Here is an 18,999-nt window from a genome sequence, read left to right as displayed (position 1 = left end):
TTTTCAGTGAGGAAGTCCTGCTGGAGACAGGCAGCAGGATGTGGGGGACCGGGCACCTCCTGCAGGGCCTTGGGCAAGTTGCCTAACTGTTGTGGATGTCAGTCTCTTTGTCTATAAAATGAGAATAGAAACCACTCTAACTTAGAATCATTTTAAGAAATAAAAGAGATGACGTGTGTACAAGTCTTAGGGTAGTACCAGACATTATATAAGCTTCTAGGCCAGGCGGGGTGGCTCACGACTGTAATCCCAGCACTTTGGGAGGCCAAGGCAAGAGGATCACTTGAGGTCAGGAGTTCAAGACCAGCCTGGCCAGCATGGCAAAACCCCGTCTCTACTAAAAATACAAAATTAGTCAGGCATCGTGGCTGTAGTCCCAGCTATTAGGGAGGCTGAGTGGGGAGAACCACTTGAACCCAGGAGGCAGAGGTTGCAGTGAGCCAAGATCACACCACTGCACTCCAGCCTGGGTAACAGAGCGAGACCCTGTCTCAAAAAAAAAAAAAAAAAAAAAAAAAAATTGCTTCTAAAATGTTCATAGCCATTAGCTCACAAACTCCCAAACCAGTGAACATAAAGTTTGGCCATTCATTCTCCTGAGGTACATCTGAGTCTACACAGTCACTACATCCTGGGGACAAAGTCTGTGTTTGTTTCTTTCTCTTTGTTATTGGCTTCTTTTTTTCACTGTTTCTTTTATTCTAAAATGCAGGCACTCTTACACACACGGGGAGTCTTAATCTGCCTCATCATATTCGAAGTAGACATAGTACAGATTTTTGAAACTTTAAAAGAACCTTAGTGACAACCGGGCTGCTTACTTTGCACATGGGAAAACCAAAACATAAAAAGAAGTTAAATGTCTCATTCAAAATCCACACCTCCAGTTAAGAGCTAGATCTGCATTTAGAACCTGCTACAGCTGTGTGTCTCCTCTGAGTGGACAGACATCCTGACTGGACCAGACTTTGCCTGTGTCGGTGGCTAAGGGCAGTGATGCACCCAACCTTAACTTCGGCCAAACCTGGTTCATGGCTTCAGCACCTCAAGTCTGTGTTCCAGCCTTGGGGGCTTATGAAGGCCAGGCAGCCGAAGGCCGACTTCAGCCTTCTTTCTGGAACTCTCCTGAATTTGCACGTAATCGATGATCTTCTGATCGCATGGATTACCATTGGATCCACCATTGTGTCTCTTCTGCATCACCACATCAGGCATGCCAGCAATGTCACTTAGATTTATTGCTGATATCAGAATATTCTCTCCCAAATATATGAATCCATTTTAGATGTAGCTTGGAAGGAAGGATCTCCTTATTTGCTTATATGTTGGGATTCTCTCAGTCAACAGAAAATAGCTGTTTTATTTATTATTGTAAGAATAAAACACTACAATAATTAATGATGTTTGTGGAAGCTGCTAATTTTCATTCAGAAAAAGTTATTGACAACTTTTAAGTCGTTAAATACAGATACAAATTGACAATACTAAATATTATGAGAGTCCACTAACTAGATACTTTTGGGAAGAATACCATATCCTTTTTGATGCAACACATGTTTATAAAAATTAAATAATAATACAGGGCAGAATAATGGAGAATATATTGTATAGTAAATCTAACCTTTTTAGTTGTTTGGGGGTACTAGATTAATAACAGTAAACAAAACAACCTATACAGGCTGGGCGCGATGGCTGATGCCTATAATCCTAGCACTATGGGAGGCCAAGGTGGGTGGATCACCTGAGGGCAGGAGTTCAAGACCAGCCTGACCAACATAGTGAAACCCCATCTCTACAAAAAATAAAAATTAGCTGGGCATGATGGCAGGTGCCTGTAATCCTAGCTAGTTAGGAGGCTGAGGCAGGAGAATCGCTTGAAACCGAGAGGAGGAAGTTGCAGTGAGCCGAGATTGTGCCATTGCATGCCAGCCTGGGCAACAGAGTAAGACTTCATCTCAAAAAAAAAAAAAAAAAAAAAAAAAAGCCCTGGCCGGGCACAGTGGCTCACACCTGTAATCCCAGCACTTTGGGAGGCTGAGGTGGGCAGATCACGAGGTTAAGAGATCGAGACCATCCTGGCCAACATGGTGAAACCCCATCTCTACGAAAAATACAAAAATTAGCTGGGCGTGGTGGCGCACTCCTGTAGACCCAGCTACCCGGGAGACTGAGGCAAGAGAATCGCTTGAACCCGGGAGGTAGAGGTTGTAGTGAGCCAAGATCGCGCCACAGCATTCCAGTCTGGCGACAGAGCAAGACTCCATCTCAAAAACAGCAACAACAACAACAACAAAAACCCCATAAGAATCATATTAAATATTTAGTAATTTAACTTCATTTAGTTCATGATTGTTGTTTCTCTGCAGGACTCAGTTGAAATTAAGTCCCTATTTAGAATTGCAAATGTGCAGCATCCTGGTGCAGAAGGAATCTAGCTGCCCAGGATGCCTATCAAGACCTACTGAACTGAAATGGCAAACTCAAAAAATGGACTCCATTTTTGTTGTTATTGTTGTTTTTGTTTGTTTTTGTCTGAGATGGAGTCTCGCTCTATCGCCCAGGCTGGGGTGCAGTGGTGCAATCTCGGCTCACTACAACCTCCACCTCCCAGGTTCAAGTGATTCTCTTGCCTCAGCCTCCCAAAGTAGCTGGGACTACAGGCACCTGCCACCGTGCCTGGGTAATTTTGTATTTTTAGTAGAGACAGGGTCTCACCATGTTGGCCAGGTGGTCTTGAACTCCTGACCTCAAATGATCCACCCACCTCAGCCTCCCAAAGTGCTGGGATTACAGACATGAGCCACTGTACCTGACCAAATTCCAGTTTCTAACAATAAAGTGTAATTACATTTTTAAGTCAAATTTTAGATTTGTTCTTGTGTCCTCGAATTCATTGAGGGTGGTGCTGCTGCTTCATCGCTGGCTTTCACTCAGGTTCCGTGTTATTCCTAACAGCCTCCCTACCCCGTTGTGTTTGCACAGTTCTGGATGGAGGGGTGAGGGCAGGTGCTTCCGTGAACCCCTTCATGTTCCCTTCTCTTCCATCCTCTGCTCCCACAGCAGGGTAGGCCTGAGAAGGGCCAAGGTTTCCAATTTTGTTGTGCAACGGGAGAGGTGAGCAGGATTGGGAACTTATTTCCCCAGCGTGCTCTGCGAGGCTGGCCAAGCTGGCTCCAGGATGCGTGGTTCCCATGGCTTGACCATGGCAGGGGGTCTGGGGATGCCCAGCAGTGAGGAGCACAGTGGGTCACCTCTCTCGTGTTTTTATCTGCTTCCTCCCTGATAGTTTGTGAAGTTTGCCAACATCGAGGAGGACACCCCATCCTATCACCGGAGCTATGACTTCTTTGTGTCCCGATTCAGTGAAATGTGCCACTCAAGCCACGATGACTTAGAAATCAAGACTAAGTGAGTAGGGGAAGGCAAGGGTGGGTGGTTCAGCTCACAGCAGAAGCAAAGGTGGGTCCTGTAGATAACTTCCAACCTGCTATTGTGTGTCTGCTTTTGTTAGTGTCTGTGTCTGCTCTGATGTTGCTGGGCAGACAGGCAGCACCCAGCTCCCTACATGTGGTTTCTCCTTTTTTTTTTTTAAGACCGAGTTTCACTCTGTTGCCCAGGCTGGAGTGCAGTGGCGCAGTCTTGGCTAACTGCAACCTCCGCCTCCCAGGTTCAAGTGATTCAGAGACTTCATGGGGCTCTTGGTCATGGGTAGATCTCCACTGTGCCCATTAAGAGGAGTAGTAAGGGCCAGGTGTGGTGGCTCATGCCTGTATTCCCAGCACTTTGGGAGACTGAGGCAGGTGGATTACTTGAGGTCAGGAGTTCAAGACCAGCCTGGCCAACATGGCGAAACCCCATCTCTATTAAAAATACAAAAAATTAGCCAGGCATGGTGGCACGCAACTGTCATCCCAGCTACTCGGGTGGCTGAGGCACAAGAATTGCTTGAATCCGGGAGGTGGAAGTTGCAGTGAGCTGAGATTGCGCCACTGCACTCCAGCCTGGGCAACAGAGTGAGACTCTGTCTCGAAAAATAAGTAAATAAATAAATAGGAAGAGTAAGAAGTTCCTCCTCCCCCAGGCCTGATCTTTCTGAACTTCTTTTGAAAGGCATGGTCAGCTCTGGGTGTCACAGAATGAATCATGTGCATTTGTGGAAGGGATTCTGAGGAGACTGAAAGAGTGCAAAGTAGGAAAAGAAGAAAAATTAATTCACATGTACACATAAGGGAGCCCTGGGTAGAATTTTTTCTGCCAACCAGGCCTTGTTTCCTGCCAGCCAGGCCCCCTTGGGTGGGACAAACGAGTCCAGCACGCCGGGGATATGTTGTCCTTTGGGGAGTGCCTTTTTAAACTGAAACCAAGAAAAGTCAGCAAGACAGTATTCCTGGTCGTTCATTCCCAAGTCCAGACAGCTGCCAGCTCAGGGTCTTGAACGTGGTCAGGGTCAGGTCAGCGTGGCCAGGTACTTCCGGGGAATCCTTGCCCATTGCCAGTGGCCCTAAAGGCTTCTGGGCCAGGGTATCCTGGTGTTCGTAGGCTCCTGCCACCTCCAGTCACAGTTCCTTGGTAAGGCCCAGGGTAGCACCCTGGCAACCCCAGTTAAAACTGAAGTTAAAAATGCAACTGGCAACTCAACCTTGAGAAAAACTGCTCATCTCCAAAAATCACAAAAGGATGTGAATTGAAATAGCTACAAAATGTGAGGATTTTTTGGACTCATAAAATTAGAACAGATGTTTAAAATAAGATCCTCAATACCGCCGCAGGCACCGTGAGAGTGGCATTCTCCTGCGGCTTGCGCATGGGCAGGGGGTGGGGCAGTTTTTTTGGCAAATCGGGAGCCTTTTGTTTCTTTTTTTGAGACAGAGTCTCACTCTTTCATCCAGGCTGGAGTGCGGTGGCATGATCTCACATAATCTCAGCTCACTGCAACCTTCGCCTCCCAGGCTCAATCTGTCCTTCCACCCCAGCCTCCTAAGTATCTGTGACTACAGGTGCACACCACCACACCTGGCTAATTTCTTTCTTTTTTTTTTCCCCTCTTTTTTTTTTTTTTTTTGAGACAGGATCTTACTCTGTCGCCTAGGCAGGAGTGCAGTGGCACGATCTCAGCTCCTGCAACCTCTGCCTCCTGGGTTCAAGTGATTCTCTCATCTCAACCTCTCGAGTAAATGGGATTACAGGGGCCTGCCACCATGCCCGGCCAATTTTGTATTTTTAGTATAGATGGGGTTTCACCATGTTGACCAGGCTGGTCTCGAACTCCTGACCTCAGGTGATCCACCCGCCTCAGCCTCCCAAAGTGCTGGGATTACAGGTGTGAACCACCGCGCCCGGCCTAATGTTTTAATTTTTTGTAGAGATGAGGTTTTGCCATGTTGCCCACGCTGGTCTCGAACTCCTGAGCTCAAGCTATATACACTGGCCTCGGCCTCCCAAAGTGCTGGGGTTACAGGTGTGAGCCACTGTATCTGGCTGCCTTTTATTTCTTACCTTTTGACTCAGTGATTCCAGTCATGGCAATGACTTGAAATGTAGTAAAATATTTTATACAATGATGTCCATCACAGCATTATTATAAAAGTGAAACGTTTGGCCAGGCACGGTGACTCATGCCTGTAATCCTAGCATTTTGGGAGGCCGAGGCGGGTGGATCACGAGGTAAGGAGTTCGAGACCAACCTGATCAACATGGTGAAACCCTGTGTCTACTAGAAATACAAAAATTAGCCAGGCGTGGTGGCACATGCCTGTAATCCCAGCTACTCAGGAGGCCGAGGCAGAAGAATCCATTGAAACTGAGAGGCAGAGGTTGCAGTGAGCCGAGATCGCGCCACTGCACTCCAGCCTGAGACAGAGCCAGACTCCATCTCAAAAAAAAAAAAAAAAAGCAAAACGTTTGGAAACAACTTAAATGACTACTAGTCACTAGTTGAGAAAGGCCTTATGATAGTGTATCAGGCAACCATTCGACATGTTTATGAAGAGTTAATGACACAGGAAAATGCACAGAATGTATGTAAAAAAAGCCGTTTGTTACAGATCAAATATGCAATAGGTTCTTAATTCTGTTATCTATTATGCACAGAAGAAAGGAATTACATCAAAATGCCAGTAACAGTTATCTCTGATAACAAAGATAACAGTGGTAGTGGTGGTGGAAGTGGTAAATCTTCTCTTCTCTCTACTTTTCTATGATTAGCATGTATTATTTTATAACCAGAAAAAAGGCTTTATAAAAAAGAAAGGAAGAAAGAAACTTCAGGCTGAAATAAATGGCCAGTAAAGAGGGCTCCCTCCCACAGGGCTGTGCTGACCCTGGGTTAGCGTAGCAGAGACTGGGGGTGTACAAAAGGGGCTCCTGCTGTGCTGTTACTCAGTTTCCCCTCTGGTTAAGCCCCAAGCTGAAACCCCTTTGTGCCCCAGAGAGCCTGCAGCTCTGTGCCTCGCCTTCTGGATCCGCCTCCCACTGCCCCCGCAAATTGCTCACAGTCTTGGATTCTGCTTCATCAGTTCTTGGTAGCATTTTGAGTTTCACATCTTGGGCCCAAGCTGGAACAACCCCAGCTAAGTACTAAAGACGGGGAGCTGGAGCACCCAGCACCCTAGGGCTGGAGCCCAGATGGTACCAAGGCAAGGGCAGCCTGGGAGTCTCCAAGATGAATCAAAAGACATGGCTTCCTGGGCTCACGTCTGCCAGCACCAGGAGGTCCCATGAGAGTAGCAGGTGATCTCCATTCTGCCTTCTGATGGACAAATGTATCCCTGACCCCCAAGCTGCGCTCCTCTCTTAACCACCGAAGCTGGACTTCTCAGGACTGGAGGACTTCCGAGTCCCACTTCACCCTTTTCCTTACAGAATTCGAATGTCAGGCATCAAAGGCCTACAAGGGGTGGTGAGGAAGACGGTGAATGATGAACTGCAGGCCAATATCTGGGACCCACAGCACATGGACAAGATCGTCCCATCGCTGCTTTTCAATCTGCAGCATGTAGAGGAGGCAGAGAGGTAAGCAGGCCAGGGTGGGGCAGGACAGTTGGATATGATCAGCCCTTCAAGGGCTGCTTGGGAACCACATGGTTTGGGTTGGTCAGTAAAACTCAGCTACAAGGCCAGGGACATGGCTTTGTGGCTTGTTCTGCAGTGAGTCCAAAGCTGACTCCCTAGGAGCCATGGGTCTGGCTTTGTGCCAGCCCACAGCATCCCTTAACATCTGCATTACCGAAGGAGGACAGTGTTGGTGCTGGGCTCCCTGGGGGTAAGTCTGTTGGTAGTAACACACAGAACCAAGAGTCTAGTTACCTTTGTCTCCCTGGAAACAGGGCCAAGGAGGCTTTAAGGTGCCTTTCGTGGGCCAGGTGCGGTGGCTCATGCCTGTAATCCCAGCACTTTGGGAAGCTGAGGCAGGCGGATCATGAGGTCAGGAGATTGAGACCGTCCTGGCTAACACGGGGAAACCGTGTCTCTACTAACAAAAAAATACAAAAAAATTAGCCGGGCGTGGTGGCAGGCGCCTGTAGTCCCAGCTACTTGGGAGGCTGAGGCAGGAGAATGGGAGCCCGGGAGGCGGAGCTTGCAGTGAGCTGAGATCGTGCCACTGCACTTATACAGCCTGGGTGACAGAGCCAGACTCTGTCTAAAAAAAAAAAAAAAGAAAGATGCCTTTCGTGGCTTCAATCACTGTGGACTTTCCATCTGGACCTTCCTTCCTCTGTTGCTTCCTGATGCTATTTCAGGCCCTGAAAACGTGCATGCTTGACCAGCCCATAGCCACTCAGCAAGAGCTTGCAGACACTGGGTTTTAATCCTGGATCCCCTAAGCATGGGATTCATCCCTGTCCCTGCCCCCTCATTTTTCCCCTTGGTGAAATGGAATGGGGAGAAAGGTCCACGTTGCTGTCCCACCTGGGCTATCTGTTCACTAGGCTGGTTAAGTCTGTTGAGCCCAGGCTACTAGAGCTAGACTTGGGTGGACGGGGGCAGGGGCGGGGGGTGGGGTGGGGGTGGGATTCGTATGCCCTCTGGTGGCTATTTCTGGAATAGCGTCTCACTGACAATACGGTCTCTGGTGGTCTCTGGGCTGGGAGTCCTCGGGCTCCTCTTCTGTCCAGATGTGGGCCGACTCCCTATGACTTGAGGATCATTGACTCTTGCCTGAGCCAACCACTGTGGCTTTCCTTTTCCCTCCCTCTCTCTCCTCTCCTTTCTTCCACTTCTGTTTTGTTTTTTGCCTCCCTTCCCTATCTTCATCTCCCATCTCCTCTTCCTTCTGAAGCCTTAGGTGCATCAAGACACACATGTTCTACAGCTCACCTGGCCCATGGTGCTCAGAGCCTCCTTCACACAGTGGCACATCTGGAAATCTTTAAGGATTTCCAGAAAAAGAACTTTATCTTTTCTTCCCCAATCTTCCCTCACTTCCCCCAGTGGGGGCTTTTTTACCCCCATTTAATTTCTGACAGCTGTGACACCTCCCCTATTGCCTAGTGCAACCCATGCCAAATTCCTGTGTGTCCTGCGTGGATGAAGAACAGAAAGGCAGGACTGCACAGAGCCTGACCCCAGCCTGCATGCCACCCTCTACCCGTGTGCCTCTGTCTCCCCAGCCGGTCTCCCTCACCCCTCCAAGCACCTGAGAAGGAGAAAGAGAGCCCTGCGGAGCTGGCTGAGAGGTGCCTTCGGGAGCTGCTGGGCCGGGCTGCCTTTGGCAACATCAAAAACGCCATCAAGCCTGTTCTCATGTGAGTGCCCCCACCCACTGCCTTGGCCCCAGCCTTCAGCCTGGACATGTTTCGGGTCCCTGGCATCTCCTGGCTGGCTGGGGGGAAGGGGATATTACAGTGGTAGTGCCGCAGCCAAGTCGATCCCTTCCCTCTGCCTGTGTTCCCTGCACTGTGACAGCAAAAGCTGCCACAGGGTGGCCAAGTGCTGCGCAGTAGGAAGGCACCCAATGCTAAAGGAAGGTGCCCAGCTTCACACCACTGCAGAGCGCTGTCCTTGGCCTCTCTCCAGCGCTGGACTGGGACTACCCCAAGGCCCTTCAGGCTTCACTTCTTCACCCAGGAACTGTGCGAGGGGCTCTGAGGAGGTGTCCCTCTCCCTCCAAGCTAATCTCTTCTCCCTGACACCGCCGGGAGTTTCACAGTTGTTCCCCCACGTTTTCTCCCTCACAGACATCTGGATAACCATTCTCTTTGGGAACCCAAGGTGTTCGCCATCCGTTGCTTTAAAATCATCATGTACTCAATTCAGGTATGGTGGCTCCCCTGGGCCAGCATGATCCCGGGACAAAGGCCCCTCTGGGAGCCGGACAGGCACTAAAGTGGAAAGCCAGAAGTCCCCTGTGACTCCTCCGAAGCCCCCGGTTGCCTAAACCAGTGCTGCTTAAGCTAGCTGTGGAGAAGGGCCGGCTGCTTTTATTTCCAGTACATCACAGACCAACACTTTTATAAAATACAATTAAAACAAATAATTTCTAGAAAAATAAAATGAAAAACTCATGCAAAATGCAAGCCTACAGATCACACCCTTGGCTGCTACAGCATTGACAAATTGTTTACTAAACAATTTGTGACTAAACAATTACTGACTCTCCATCCCGTCCTTATCTCAGTGTAAACCAGTATCAGAGCCATCTTGAATGGGCACCGGCCCAGGGGCCCCACTTTAGGCAGCACTGGACTAAGCCATGTGACCTCCCGTGGCCCTTGCGGAAAGACCTGAGGCACCGGAAGTGAAAGGAAGACCCTATTTAAAAATGGTCTTTTGACCCATTTTGAAGTAAAAGGGCCCTGGAACACTGTCAGCCGAAGCCTCCACTGGGATTTGGCTCTTTGTTGGAGGGAGGAGGGAAGGATGCAGGAAAGGGCACAAGGTGTCAGTGCCACCTGCAGTGCCCGGGGCCCTGGGACGTCCCTTTAGTTTACCCCCGCCTTTGGGTGCCAGGAGAGGGCTGCGGCCCCGTGGAGTTACTGTCCAGGCCCAGCTCATCTTCCTCCCGCAGCCGCAGCACTCCCACCTGGTCATCCAGCAGCTCCTGGGCCACCTGGACGCCAACAGCCGCAGCGCTGCGACGGTGCGCGCAGGCATCGTGGAGGTCCTGTCGGAAGCGGCGGTCATCGCCGCCACGGGCTCTGTGGGTAAGGGGCATGGCGAGGGCCTGAGGGCCGGGGACCCCGCGGAGGCTGCCGCCTCTTCCAGAGAGATGCAAGGGGCAACAGGGAGGGGTCGTTTTCCTCGGGAGAAGTCCGCCGAGAAGTTGGAGGCGCAGAGGAAGCCCAGGCCGGAAGGGTGCGTGGGCCTGCCCTGCCTGCTCGCGGTGCAGGGAGGAGGAGGGTGCCAGCCCTAATCTCGGGCGCCCCGCCCCGCCCCTCTCAGGGCCCACGGTGCTGGAGATGTTCAACACGCTGCTGAGGCAGCTGCGGCTCAGCATCGACTACGCGCTGACCGGGAGCTACGACGGGGCGGTCAGCCTCGGCACCAAGATCATCAAGGAGCACGAGGAGCGCATGTTCCAGGAGGCCGTTATCAAGACCGTCGGTGCGGCTCGGGGTCGAGGCTCGGGGAGGGTTGGGGCGGGGCGGGGCCAGGGGCGGGGCGGGGCCGAGGGGAGGAAAGAGGGACCCTGGAAAGGGGCGGGGCCCCGGGGGCGGCCTGGGGATGTGATTGGAGAGGGAGGGACCGCACTGGGGCGAAGGGCATCCATTGGGGCTCTGTAGGATCGTCCAGCACCCACATGCTATTCGCGGACCTCGGAGAAAATGAAGTCGGTCATGGTGCGCTGGCTGGGCAGGGCCCGAGCGACAGCGCCAAACAGTGGGATGGGTTTCCCAGATCTGAAGTCTCAGGCGAACCTTCCTTAGTCCCAGTCTCCATCAGACCTGCCTGATGCTTCCAGGTTAGGGCTTCCAGGAGGGAGAGGTGGGGACTAAGAGGAAAGAATGAGGAAGGGGGCAGGCCGTGGAGAAAATGGGTGTGCTTCTGGGAGCGGAGATGATAAAGCCGCTTTCACAGCCTGCCTGCCCTAGCCATGCGAGCTTCGCCTCAGCCTGGAGTAGGCAGGTTAGGAATCCAGAAGCATCTTTTTCTCTTAGTTCGTGGGAGGAGGATTTACCCTAGGACAGCCCAACGAGAACTTGGGCTCCCTCCGCCCTGGTCCCAGGGCCCAGCATTCACCATCCCCACCCCCTAGCCAAGGAGCCAAGACCTTAACCACAGCCTCAGGAACAAGTGAAAACACGGAGCCTGGAAGAGTCCTCCAGAACCGCCTGATGCCTCCCCTTCCTGGAGAGGAAGAATCACACACGGGCTATCCTGAGTTCCTTTCTCTGGTCCTGGATTGACTCTGGAGAGCGGCAACCCTCGCTCTCTGCAGGGGTTTGTGCAGCTGAGAGGCTGAACCAGGAGGGGCCCTGCAGCCTGTGCCTCACTGGGCACCCTCTCCGCCACCTCCTGCAGGCTCTTTTGCCAGCACGCTGCCCACCTACCAGCGCTCCGAGGTGATCCTCTTCATCATGAGCAAGGTGCCGCGGCCATCCTTGCACCAGGCGGTGGACACGGGCAGGACGGGGTGAGCCACCAATCTCCCCCAGCCTGGAGTCCTCCTCTCCCCTAGCTGCATTTTCTGACTCCCTCCTTTATCCCTCTTAACTTTCTTGGCTCTGCCCTCTCCTCTCTTTTTACTCCCAAATCCCGCAGCAGCCTTTAGTGGGGCTCTTGGATCCCACAACAGTTTCTCAGGCTGCCCCATCAATAACCACCTCCCAACGTGGGGGGAGCCAGTCACCCCTTGGTCAGCTTCCTGGGTCCGGAAGCCACTGTCCTGGGTAACTCAACACCATAAGCCTCATGGAGAAACGAATCAGGGGTAGAACTAAGCTGGCAAGTGTGTGATCTCCGCCCCATTACCATCCTGGTGAGTATTTGTGTCTCTGGTCTACAGGGAGAATAGGAACCGTCTGACCCAGATTATGCTGCTAAAATCCCTCCTGCAGGTGAGCCCCATCTATCCCTATTCCTGCTCTTCCTCTGCAGGAGACAGCTCCTTCCAAGGGACCAAGTGAAGGCCTCCACATACAGTCGTGCACATTGCATACTGCACAAATACACCCAGCCAGTTGAGTCGGGGCTGAAATCTAGCCTGTGTTCCACTCACTAGCCAGGCTGGGCACCCACAGAGCTGGGTCAGCCACAGCAAATGGGGAACCTGTTTCTAATTTTCACAAAGGTTCCTTATTGGCTACTGATAGCCTTGTCACTTAGACATGATCTGTCTCAAGATGGAATCTGTTGGTTCCCACCCTGGTTCCCTCCAGGTACCCCCTATTTCCCTTTCCCCTCTGTTTCCCCTGTTTTGCCAGCACATGTTCTTGGCCCATGTACCCACCTCAGTCTCCCAGCCCCCATCCTTCCCATTCTGTAACTCTTATATGTAACTCTTCTTTACATCTTTGCAGCCATCACTGGAGTCTAGATCCATTGCTCTCAAATACCATTCTGATGACAATCTTGTGATAAATATATGATTCCCAGAGGTTTTGAGCTGTTAGCCTGAGTGAGGTCCTGGAATCTGTATTTGTAACACATTCCCCAGGTATTCTGAAGTACAACCCTGGGCCTAAACCTGACATCTCACAACCACCTCTCCCCACCTGTCAGGAACTCAGCTATAAGAATAATTGTCTAGAAATGCTGTTCTCTACCAGGTGCCTCTTATTTCAGAGTAGGTCTCATATTATAATTTTTTTTTTTTTTTTTTTTTTGCTCTTGTTGCTCAGGCTGGAGTGCAGTGGTGCAATCTTGGCTCACTGCAACCTTCGCCTCCCAGGTTCAAGCGATTCTCCTGCCTCAGCCTCCCGAGTAGCTGGGATTACAGGCATGTGCCATCAGCTAATTTTTTTTTGTAGTTTTAGTAGAGATGGGGTTTTACCAGGTTGGTCAGGCTGGTCTTGAACTCCTGACCTCAAGTGATCCACCTGCCTTGGCCTCCCAAAGCGCTGGGATTATAGGCGTGAGCCACTGTGCCCGGCCTCAGTTTATAATTGATGTACAACCAGATTTCAAACTTCTCAGACTGTTGGGAGGTCCCCAGGCCCCTCTCCCTCCCTAGACCTCCCATCTCGTCTCTCAGTCTCTGTCTCCGTTCCAGTCATGCCAGTCTAAACAGATCCCCCCACCCCCGCCGCCACCTCACGCCTTCCCTCCCCTCCTCTCCAGTCCATACTCTTCATGGCACTAGGTTTTTATAAACCCTTTGTGCTCCAACACTGCCCTCGTATAGTTATCACCTTGGTCTCCATATTCCTGCCATTTCTTTGCTGAGTTTACCCTCATTAATTTGTACCCAGCATCTTCTTAAGATGACAGTTTGGGGTACATCCTCAGGGACCTTCTGAATCATCAAAGGCATTGTTTTGCAATATGGATTTAACAGTAAAGGTGCTTTGCTGCAGTTGAATGCTCTGACAACAGCATATATGGCATGTCTATTTATGCCAAACTGGCTTTAGTCACAAAGCGCCATTATTGCCAGGCTAACAGACCTGTTACCAAATGCTTCCTATGTGTGCTATTTGGTGGTTGCCATGTATGTGAGTTCTGATCCTTCAGCCCAGCTGTGAGTTCTTCCACTGTCTCGTTCTTTGTGATGATCATTCTCTTAATAAGGCATTATGTTCCCTGTGGCTATTCATCAGTTGTGCCCTAACTGGCTGGAATGTTAGGCTCAGAGATTGCCTGGCTCCCGCCTCCCTCCAGGGCTCATCCCTTGCTTGCTTTTTAACACCCGAATGTCCCTGCATGCTGTCCGCATCCATTCACATGTCTACTGAGCTCGCTGTCATCTAGGTGGATGTTGGAGTGTTCAAAAAGTTGCCTGGGCTGCAGGGTAGGGGAGGCTGGATTGGGTAATGTCTGGAGAGCATGTGTACATCAGACGTCACTTCCGCTGGCTGCTCCTCCGCCGCCTCCTGCACCTGAGAGGGACAGCATTCCTAGGCATACTTGTCCATACCTCCCTTGCAGGTATCCACAGGTTTCCAGTGCAACAACATGATGTCAGCCCTGCCCAGCAACTTCCTGGACCGCCTTCTCTCCACTGCCCTCATGGAGGATGCAGAAATTCGACTCTTTGTTCTAGAGATTCTCATCAGTTTCATTGATCGTCATGGCAACCGCCACAAGTTCTCTACGATCAGGTGAACTTGGGGTGTTTCCTCCAGGTGATGCAAGATGGGGAAAGGACTCGCCTTTAGGTCCTGTCCTTTGGTCCTGTCCTCACACCCAGGTGGGAGGACAATTCAGATACTCAGTGAGACTCGCCAGAGAGCTGATCACCAACATTGACCCTGGGTTCCTGCAAGAGGAGGCGAGACCAAAGGGCACTTGTGTCTGAGAGAGGAGGAGGGTGAACTGAAGATCTGGAAGATAGAGAGTAGGCATTAAAGGGAGTTGCAAGTGTGAGAAGGAAGGGGATGCAGGTTATCAGACTGAAGGGGATGCAGGTTATCAGACTGAAGGGATTTGTGGGGAATAAGAGGAGGAAGAATATAATCAGGATGAAGATTTAAGACAAAAGGGGTCAGGGGTGGTGGCTCACGCCTATAATCTCAGCACTTTGAGAGGCCAAGGTGGGAGGATCACTTGAGCCCAAGAGTTCAAGACTGGCCAGGGCAACATAGTGAGACCCCCATCTCTACAAGAAAATTTAAAAATTAGCCGAGCGTGGTGGCTCACACCTGTGGTCCCAGCTCCTTGGGAGGCTGAGTTGGGAGGATTGCTTGAGCCCTGGATGTTGAAGCTGTAGAGAGCTGTGATCACTGAGCCACTGCACTCCAGCCTAGGTGACAGAATGAGAGCCTGTCTCAAAAAGGAAACAAAGAGAGAGAAAAGGACAAATTCTTGAGAACTTGGGAGAAGAAGGTAATTGGGCTAAGAACCAGGGCCAGGGGAGCACTGGAGGCTTTCTACCAACTAACAATGTTGGGGTAAAGCCCAGTGACCCGTGTGAGCTCAGGCTGGCCTCATATAAGGGCTAAGGAGGCCCTTTGCATCCTTTCCCAGTACGCTCAGTGACATCTCTGTCCTGAAGCTGAAAGTGGACAAGTGCTCCCGACAGGACACTGTCTTCATGAAGAAGGTAAGCAAGCATGACCTCCAGACACAGTGAAGAGCGGGCGCGATGGCTCATGCCTGCAATCCCAGCACTTTGGGAGGCCGAGGGGGGTGGATAGATCACGTGAGGTGGGACCTCGAGACCAGCCTGACCAACATGGTAAAATCCCGTCTTTACTAAAACTACAAAAATTAGCCAGGCGTGGTGGTGGGCACCTGTAATCTCAGCTACTCGGGAGGCTGAGGCCAGAAAATCGCTTGAACCCAGGAGGAGGAGGTTGCAGTAAACTGAGATTGCACCAATGTACTCCAGCCTGGGTGACAGAGCAAAAGTCACTGCTGACCTCTGCCTTGGTCAGAGGCCTGCCTCCTCCCTCTGCGGCTATGCGTCAAGCTGACTTCTCTGAGGAGTCAAGCCCAGAGTGATGAGCCAGTCCAGGGCCAGTGACTGTGTTCTGCTCCTATACCTGGATTTGGGCAGCAGCCTCTGGTGCTGGTTTCACTGGAGCCCATCCCTCTCTATGCGAGCCTACCTGTCTGTGTCCGCTTCTGCCAGAGCCTGCTTTAAAGGCATCCCCTCCGCAACAGAGGAGGGGGCACACACAGCCATCCTGTCCCCCTTCAGATTGGTCTTCCTGCCTGTTTTCCTTGCCCCTCCTGTCCCCACCCTACTGACCCTGGCCTTCTCCTGCCCGCTCCTGTCCCCAGCACTCGCAGCAGCTCTACAGACACATCTACCTGAGCTGCAAGGAGGAAACAAACGTGCAGAAACACTACGAGGCGCTCTATGGCTTGTTGGCTCTCATCAGCATCGAGCTGGCTAACGAGGAGGTGGTGGTGGACCTCATCCGTCTGGTGCTGGCTGTTCAGGTGGGGCCTGGTGTGCTCAGGGCATGGGGCTTGGGATCGGGGAGAGACCTGTTTTGGGCAAGCCCTGATAAGAATATTGAGTAGCAACTGCTTAACACTGTTTTGGAGCCCAGGAATATTGCACGCGTGGTTGGCCACTCCTCCCTGAAGACCCCAAACCATGGTCCTGTTTGGGGAACCCCAAAGAACGCTTCATTCATGGCCTTGCCCCATCCTCAAGCTAAAGAAGACCCAGAGAACGGGGTCATTCAGAAACATCCCTTAGCTACTATATATCAAATCTCTCGCAGAGTCTGAGTGAGACTCCAGGGATTCCTAAGAGGATGCTCTTAAGCCCTGAGTGATCCCAGACAAACTCGTTTGTCCAGAGAATCTCTGGTTCCCTTGGCCAGGCGTGGTGGCTCACGCCTGTAATCCCAGCACTTTGGGAGGCTGAGGTGGGTGGACCACTTGAGGTCAGGAGTTCAAGACCAGCCTAGCCAACATGGTGAAACCCCGTCTCCACTAAAAATACAAAAATTAGCCAGACATGGTGGTGCACACCTGTAGTCTCAGCTACTTGGGAGACTGAGGTAGGAGAAGCACTTGAACCCAGGAGGTGGAGGTTGCAGTGAGCCAAGATCTTCCCACGGCATGCCAGTCTGGGCAACAGAGCAAGACTCCATCTAAAAATTTTTAAAAATTAAAAATTTAAAAAAAAAAAGATTCTCTGGTTCCCAAACAGAGCTGTGCTTCAGAATTGCTTTGAGTACTTGTTTAAAATATATATTTCCTGGAAAGGTAAGTCAGAGTCTCAAAGTCTGGGGACCGGTCTACCAAGCCTCCTTTGTGATGCATAGACAGCCAGTGTGGCACCGGACAGGGCTTGAGACTTTCATGGTGTTCCTGGGTGCGTGTGTGCACCCAAGGCTACTGGGAGTCAGGGTGGGTCCTTTGGACCTCAAAGGCTGGGTCTCCAGGGTCCTGAAGCCAGGCAGGCATCATATTCCTGAATCAGGGCAAACCTGGGAGTTCAGTCACAGAGTCTCACCTGTCTAATGGTGCTAAATCCTGCAGGACCAGCCTAGATGCTACAATTTTAAAATTCTATTTACCCTCAAGAGCTAGAACTTGGGGTTCCTTTATATCCCAATCCCCTGGTAACTCCCACAGCTCATTTAGCTTAACATATGAACCCAGTGTAGCAAGCCAATCCAGTCCTCTAAGGATCCGCTAGAGTGAAGGAGACAGTGCCCTGGCAGTGGGATTAATGATAAGGGTTTGGGCAGTGAAGGTTGCCACAGCTGGAACTGCAGAGTGGGGAGTTGAGGTCATTGCCTCTCTAGTCTGTGAATACTCAAGAGCCTCCTAGTTCATGGACTGTTCTACCCCTCCCTTCAGCTTTAATGAAGGTGACTTTTTTCCCCAGGAAGTTGTGGGTCAAATGCTGAGCAAGACTTAGTCTAGGAAAGCAAGCATTTCTGAAGAAGACCGGGAAGAGGTCGGATGGAGGGTTGGCACCCAGTGTAGTCTGTCAGTGAAAGACTCTGGAGGCCTTGTCTCTGTTGCTGCAGGACGTGGCCCAAGTCAATGAGGAGAACTTGCCTGTCTACAACCGCTGTGCCCTCTACGCTCTGGGCGCAGCTTACCTGAACCTCATCAGTCAGCTCACAACAGTGCCTGCCTTCTGCCAGCACATCCATGAGGTTGGTGTCCTCACGACCAAGAGCTCAGAGGCCCTCAACTTGGGGTTTCCTGGGAATGGCTTTTCCTTAATTGCATTAGTCCCGTACCTCCTCTTAGGCAGTGAAGACAGGGTTGAAGTAAGAGCCGCTAATAGTGAGAAGTTACTCACGGCATCTTTCCCTCCTGTATGACTTGACGGAGCAGGGTGGGGTTAGGCACAGGGGTTGGGGGGTCTTCTGTACCTGTTTCTAATACTGTCTGCCCCTCCACTTCCTGCCCCTCTGTCTTTCCCCTACTCATGGGAGCACATCTGCACACATGCCTCAGATCATGCAGACGACAGCTATGAAATACGGCAAAAGTGGCCTGAGTAGAATGGTGAACGAATGTCTGTTCACGCCCACTCAGAGGAAATGAAGAGCTACGAAAATTTCTCCCCATTTGCTTCATGTATCTCCCTTTCCTTTGCTGAAAAAATTTTAAATACTTTAAAACAAATCCCAGCTATCCTGTCCTTTCACTTTACATATATCCGTCTACATGCCTGAAACAGCATGAGCACCTCCCTACATGACTGCCACACCCTTAACACAGCTCATTAAGTGATCAGTAATTCCTTGGTATTATCTGACATCCATTCTGTAGTCAAATGTGTTCTCAATTGTTGCATAAAGATGTTTTAAAACACATGGAAGTGTTTGGAAGTTGAATGATACCAACATATAGGATTAACTTTAAAATATAGTAGCAGGCCGGGTGCGGTGGCTCATGCCTATAATCCCAGCACTTTGGGAGGCCGAGGTGAGTGGATCACTTGAGGTCAGAAGTTTGAGGCCAGCCTGGGCAACATGGTGAAACCCCATCTCTAATGAAAATACAAAAATTAGCGGGGCATTGGCGCACGCCTGTAATCCCAGCTACTCGGGAAGGTGAGGCAGGAGAATCGCTTGAACCTGGGAGATGGAGGTTGCAGTGAGCCAAGATTGTGCCACTACACTCCAGCTTGGGTGACAGAGCGAGACTCCATCTCAAAAGTAAAATAAAATAAAATATACTAGCAAAACAAAATAAAACAAAACAAGAAATTTTAGGTCTCAACTAGCCTGGGTTGACTGGGAATCACAGGGGAGGCTGCCATGACACTGTGACAGAGACCACCCCAAGGGAAGCAGGACTCTTCCAGCTTCTGGACTGATAAGGGAGTGCAAGAAAGGCAATGCCCAGACATCCTCCACCTGACAATTGTGGGACCTTTACCTCCTCACCCACCACACACACCTGTATGCTGACCATCCCTCCACTTCTCACCACTTAGTAACTTTCACTTTTCTTGTCAAAAATTTGCAAAGA

At 50.8% G+C, this 18,999-nt stretch overlaps 1 protein-coding gene across 19 annotated transcripts in view; it reads left to right on the top strand.

The window, feature by feature from the left end:
- Positions 1-18,999, top strand: part of EFR3B (EFR3 homolog B) — a 114,438-nt gene that overhangs the window by 77,060 nt on the left and 18,379 nt on the right. For 10 of the 19 annotated variants that reach the window (XR_013402978.1, XR_013402977.1, XR_013402975.1 and 7 more), the window contains 12 exons: positions 3,287-3,408; positions 6,862-7,011; positions 8,610-8,744; positions 9,177-9,255; positions 10,007-10,142; positions 10,381-10,542; positions 11,461-11,572; positions 11,945-11,996; positions 14,026-14,198; positions 15,064-15,139; positions 15,823-15,984; positions 17,538-17,669. Coding sequence is in view for 4 of the 19 variants with exons in the window: in XM_015111834.3 (XP_014967320.2) it covers positions 3,287-3,408; positions 6,862-7,011; positions 8,610-8,744; positions 9,177-9,255; positions 10,007-10,142; positions 10,381-10,542; positions 11,461-11,572; positions 11,945-11,996; positions 14,026-14,198; positions 15,064-15,139; positions 15,823-15,984; positions 17,538-17,669 (1,491 nt within the window). In the remaining 15 variants the exon portion in view is untranslated. Of the gene's footprint in view, positions 1-3,286; positions 3,409-6,861; positions 7,012-8,609; positions 8,745-9,176; positions 9,256-10,006; positions 10,143-10,380; positions 10,543-11,460; positions 11,573-11,944; positions 11,997-14,025; positions 14,199-15,063; positions 15,140-15,822; positions 15,985-17,537; positions 17,674-18,999 lie in introns of all 19 variants that reach the window. The other 9 variants (XR_013402981.1, XR_013402979.1, XR_013402980.1 and 6 more) reach the window with 1 other exon arrangement.

The sequence above is a fragment of the Macaca mulatta genome, chromosome 13, assembly GCF_049350105.2.
Source record: "Macaca mulatta isolate MMU2019108-1 chromosome 13, T2T-MMU8v2.0, whole genome shotgun sequence".
Lineage (NCBI taxonomy): Eukaryota > Metazoa > Chordata > Mammalia > Primates > Cercopithecidae > Macaca > Macaca mulatta.
This window is presented reverse-complemented; position numbering and strand designations above follow the sequence as displayed.